The 5,694-nt window shown below is 36.4% G+C and overlaps 1 protein-coding gene across 1 annotated transcript in view; it reads right to left on the bottom strand.

Annotated features, from left to right (window-relative positions):
* LOC137654891 (uncharacterized) overlaps nt 1–4,487 on the bottom strand; it is a 12,673-nt gene extending 8,186 nt beyond the window's left edge. The window contains exons 1-3 of the mRNA XM_068388804.1: nt 4,254–4,487; nt 3,249–3,395; nt 1,969–2,170 (exon numbers count right to left, since the gene is read on the bottom strand). Coding sequence (XP_068244905.1) covers nt 1,969–2,170; nt 3,249–3,395; nt 4,254–4,373 — 469 coding nt within the window. The 5' untranslated portion in view covers nt 4,374–4,487. The remainder of the gene's footprint in view (nt 1–1,968; nt 2,171–3,248; nt 3,396–4,253) is intronic.
* Nucleotides 4,488–5,694: the final 1,207 nt, after the last annotated feature.

The following is a 5,694-nucleotide window of genomic DNA, read 5'->3' on the forward strand; positions in this document are numbered from 1 at the left end:
TGACATGTTTAGTGGATAAGGGAAAACAGCCCTGTGAAGAAATAGGATAAGGAAATAAAGTATACGATACGATTCAATTTAATCAATGGGAGAATATGATATATTAGTATATGCCTTAAGAATATACATAAATTAATGTATTGGTAAAATCTAAAGTATTGACATGTTTAGTGGATAAGGGAAAACAGCCCTGTGAAGAAATAGGATAAGGAAATAAAGTATACGATACGATTCAATTTAATCAATGGGAGAATATGATATATTAGTATATGCCTTAAGAATATATACATAAGTTAATGTATTGGTAAAATCTAAAGTATTGACATGTTTAGTGGATAAGGGAAAACAGCCCTGTGAAGAAATAGGATAAGGAAATAAAGTATACGATACGATTCAATTTAATCAATGGGAGAATATGATATATTAGTATATGCCTTAAGAATATATACATAAGTTAATGTATTGGTAAAATCTAAAGTATTGACATGTTTAGTGGATAAGGGAAAACAGCCCTGTGAAGAAATAGGATAAGGAAATAAAGTATACGATACGATTCAATTTAATCAATGGGAGAATATGATATATTAGTATATGCCTTAAGAATATATACATAAGTTAATGTATTGGTAAAATCTAAAGTATTGACATGTTTAGTGGATAAGGGAAAACAGCCCTGTGAAGAAAGGGAATAAGGAAATAAATAAACTACACGATATGTAATGAATAATTGATAAAAATCCCAAGTATCGACATATTCAGTGGAAAAGAGAAAACAGCCCTGTGAAGAAATAGGATAAGGAAATAAAATATACGATACGTAGTGAATAATTGATAAAAATCTCAAGTATCGACATATTTAGTGGCTAAGAGAAAACAGCCCTGTAAAGAAAGGAAATAAGGAAATAAATAAACTACACAATACGTAATGAATAATTGATAAAAATATCAAGTATCGACATATTTAGTGGATAAGAGAAAACAGCCCTGTGAAGAAAGGGAATAAGGAAATAAATAAACTACACGATACGTAGTGAATAATTAATAAAAATCTCAAGTATCGACATATTCAGTGGCTAAGAGAAAACAGCCCTGTGAAGAAAGGAAATAAGGAACTAAATAATTTACATGATACGTAATGAATAATTGATAAAAATCTCAAGTATCGACATATTTAGCGGCTAAGAGAAAACAACCCTGTGAAGAAAGGGAATAAGGAAATGAATAAACTACACGATACGTAGTGAATAATTAATACAAATTATTTTAAAATCAATAAAGTTAAAATAGATCTGACATGAATAATTAATAAAAATTATTTTAAAATCAATAAAGTTAAAATAGATCTGACTGAATAATTAATAAAAATTATTTCAAAATCAATAAAGTTAAAATAGATCTGTCATACATAAACTAAGAAAAAAGTCTTATGCCAACCTGTTCAACTTAAAAACCCCAGATATTATTAAGGATAAATCTGAAGTCTTTGTACTGCGCTGGACTAGAAACAGCTGCATTTGTTGAGAGAGAGAGAGAGAGAGAGAGAGAGAGAGAGAGAGAGAGAGAGAGAGAGAGAGAGAGAGAGAGAGAGAGAGAGAGAGAATTTACTGCGATGCTCCTATAGGTTAGCACTGTACCTATACCTACGTACAGTTCTTTCATCTCCCAAATGGATTTAAAATGATGATATTGAGAGAGAGAGAGAGAGAGAGAGAGAGAGAGAGAGAGAGAGAGAGAGAGAGAGAGAGAGAGAGAGAGAGAGAGAGAGATAAATTTACTGCAATGCTCCTATAGGTTACCACTGTACCTATACCTACGTACAGTTTTTTTTCATCTCCCAAATGGATTTGAAGTGTCCACACCAGTCTGCTCTGATTAAGCCAGCATCGTGTCAAATGTCTCGGAGATAGAAGTTGCAGTATAAACAACACAAATAATTCCAACATTCAGATGAATAACCGAAGTTCTCACCTGCGATATCTATGGAAGTAAAGTTAGCCAATAACAACGAATGCAGCTGATGACCTTTGACCGTCAGCACTGGTAGGATGCCCTCGTGGAAGTTCAGGGTGAGCCCTTCGCTGTTAGTGATTCGGAGGTGCGTCAGGTTTTCAAGGGTCATGACCTTGTATAGGACTTCGTTCTCGACGTAGGCGTTGCTCAAGGTGAAGTTCTGGTGGTAATAATAATAATAATAATAATAATAATAATAATAATAATAATAATAATAATATTTCCCTCACACATACGTGTATAGGCTATATATATATGTATATATATATATATATATATATATATATATATATATATATATATATATATATATATACACATACATAGTATATATGTCTATATGTATACACACAAGCAGTGGAATTTTCTTAAAAATATTAATATTTCAACTTCTGACTCAAAAAACAAAGCTATAATGTGAGCATATTTCTAGTATTTCAGAATATTTCCGAGTATCACTTATCCTTCAGCATTTACTAGTATTACCACGCAGTACTATATAGCATTTAATAACACCTATATAATAACATGAGTGAGTTGTTTTAAAATAAAAAGATAACAACAGCTATGAGTGCTATTAGTCTATGAAGGTATGAGAGATTACTCGAGTACCATATGTGGATGAGATCACGGTGAAGGGTAGATGAAGATGGTTTGGGAATGCTCTTCGCACTCCCCAAGAAAGTCCAGTTAACCAAACTTTTATCTGGGCTCCACAAGGCACTAGAAGAGTTGGAAGACCCAGGCCTCCATGGCTGAGGAATATGAAGCGTGAAGTATGGGATGAAGAATGGAGAAGTATTGATTTTAAAGATCAAGATAGAGGCGACTGGGGAAATCTAACTGAGGCCCTTTGCGTCAATAGGCGTAGGAGGAGATGATGATGAATGGGGAAGTGTTGATTTAAGAGCTCAAGATAGAGACGACTGGGGAAATCTAACTGAGGCCCTTTGCGTCTATAGGCGCAGGAGGAGATGATGATGAATGGAGAAGTGTTGATTTAATAGCTCAAGATAGAGACGACTGGGGAAATCTAACCGAGGCCCTTTGCGTCAATAGGCGTAGGAGGAGATAATGATGAAAGGAGAAATGTTGATTTAAAAGCTCAAGATAGAGACGACTGGGGAAATCTAATCGAGGTCCTTTGCGTAATGAGGTGCAGGAGGAGATGATGATGATGATGAGGAGGAGGAGGAGGAGGAGGAGGAGGAGGAGGAGGAGGAGCGCTTCCTGCTTACCGTAGCATAAGGACACAAGGTGCAGGCAATATGGACGTCGAAAGGATCCACATATTCGTTGGTCGAGTTCAAGATTCTCAGTTGATATTTGGGACAGGTGTCTAAGTTATCCAGTGTTAGCCCCCAGTCCTTCATGACTCCGAAGACCTAAAAATAAATAAATACAAAAAAGGTTTATATTTAATCTGATGGCTATGGATTGCCTTCTTGTAAGTCATTGTTCATTGTGCTGGATTAATGCAATGTATTTGTGTGATTCAATTATATAATTGTAATAACAATAATTTTAGCTATTTCAATAATAATCATTTCAGTTATTTTAATAATAATAATTTTATTTACCTTAATAATAATCATTTTAGCAATTTTAATAACATTAATTTTAGATATCTATTAAGCTAAAAAGGGTAGCCTATATAGAATGTTGATATCACTTCACCCGACATTTAAAAACACGTATTGAGAAAAATTGGACTGACGTTATTAACAAAATAAGGTTATCTGCATGAGTAAAAATGTTTGTCATAATAAATTATCTTTACTGTATGAGCTGTATTGAGAAAAATTCGAATGAACCATATATCTATAAAGTCACGAAGAAGGTAATCTAAATTACTGTATCTTATATCAGATATCTCTGTACCATGGTCTTTCACTGTCTTGGGTTAGAATTCTCTTGCTTGAGGCTACACTTAGGAACAATATTCTATCTGTTTCCTTATTTCCTTTCCTCACTGGACTATTTTCCCTGCTGGGGCCCTTGGGCTTATAGACCCTGGTTTTCTAACTAGGGCTGTAGCTTAGCTAGTAATAATAATAGTAATAATAATAAAAGACTTGTAACTACTATCTGATATAGACCCTGCTTTTCTAGCTATGGTTATAGCTTAGCTAGTAATAATAACAGTAATAATAACAATAAAAGACTTGTATCTACTATCTGATCAACATAACAACACAAACTATCACAAGACAGAAAAAAAAACCCACAATGATTTGCCTCACCTCAAATATGTTATCATAATCAATCTCTCTCAAATTAGGAATGTATTGAAGGAGGAAGCTGACGGGACGTGCGCTTATGATGCAGCCCATGACACTGAGTTTCACCAGCTTCTGACACATCGGTTCGTCGTTGTCGGTGTCATAACACAGCCTGGTCAGTCCCGCCTCTGTGAATGGTGTGTTGGAGATGTCCAGTTCACGCAGCTCGGGACAATGTTTACCGATGAGGCCCAGAATCTGAGGAAAAGCAGAATTTGTTAGTTCCTTCGGTCACTGCAAAAACACCATCCGTATTATTATCATTATTATTATATTATTATTATTATTATTTGCTAAGCTACAACCCTAGTTGGAAAAGCAGAATGCTATAAGCCCAGGAGCCCCAACAGGGAAACTTGCCCAGTAAGGAAAGGAAAGAAGGAAAAAATAAAATAATTTAAGAAGAGTAACAACATTAAAATAAATATATCCTATATAAACTATGAAAACTTTAAAAAACAAGAGGAAGAGAAATCAGATAGAATAGTGTGCCTGAATTGTACCCTCAAGCAAGAGAACTCTAACCCAAGACAGTGGAAGACCATGGTACAGAGGCTATGGCACTAACCATAAAGATGGGGGGGCGGGTGTTGGAGCTTATAGGGTCTATCTGCTGAGTCATCAGCTGCTATTGCCTGGCCCTCCTTGGTTCTAAACTTGTGAGAGGGGGGCTTGGAAGCTGATCATTTGTGATATGGTCAGTCTCTATGGCATTGTCCTGCTTGATGGGGCAATGTAACTGTCCCTTGCCTCTGCCATTCATGAGAGGCCTTTAAACCCTTAATGGAGAAAGAGGTGTGTTGGGATAGTAGCTAGGTTGGGTGTTATCATGTGTTACAGGGTGGCAGTATTAAACATCACAAGTTCAGTATACACTCCAAAATCAAAACCATTGTTCTCTAGTCTTGGGTAATGCCATAGCCTCTGTACCATGGTCTTCCACTGTCTTGGGGTACAACTCTCTTGCTTGAGGGTGCACTCAGGCACACATCAGAAGACCATGGTACAGAGGCTAAGGCACTACCCAAGACTAGAGAACAATGGTTTGATTTCTGGAGTGTCCTTCAAACCATTGTTCTCTAGTCTTGGGTAATGCCATAGCCTCTGTACCCAAGGTCTTCCACTGTCTTTGGAGTACAACTCTCTTGCTTGAGGGTACACTCAGGCACACAGTGGAAGACCATGGTACAGAGGCTAAGGCACTACCCCAAGACTAGAGGACAATGGTTTGATTTTGGAGTGTCCTTCAAACTATTGTTCTCTAGTCTTGGGTAATGCCATAGCCTCTGTACCATGGTCTTCCACTGTCTTGGGGTACAACTCTCTTGCTTGAGGGTACACTCAGGCACACATCGGGAAGACCATGGTACAGAGGCTATGGACATTACCCAAGACTAGAGAA

The sequence above is a fragment of the Palaemon carinicauda genome, chromosome 16 (assembly GCF_036898095.1).
Source record: "Palaemon carinicauda isolate YSFRI2023 chromosome 16, ASM3689809v2, whole genome shotgun sequence".
NCBI lineage: Eukaryota > Metazoa > Arthropoda > Malacostraca > Decapoda > Palaemonidae > Palaemon > Palaemon carinicauda.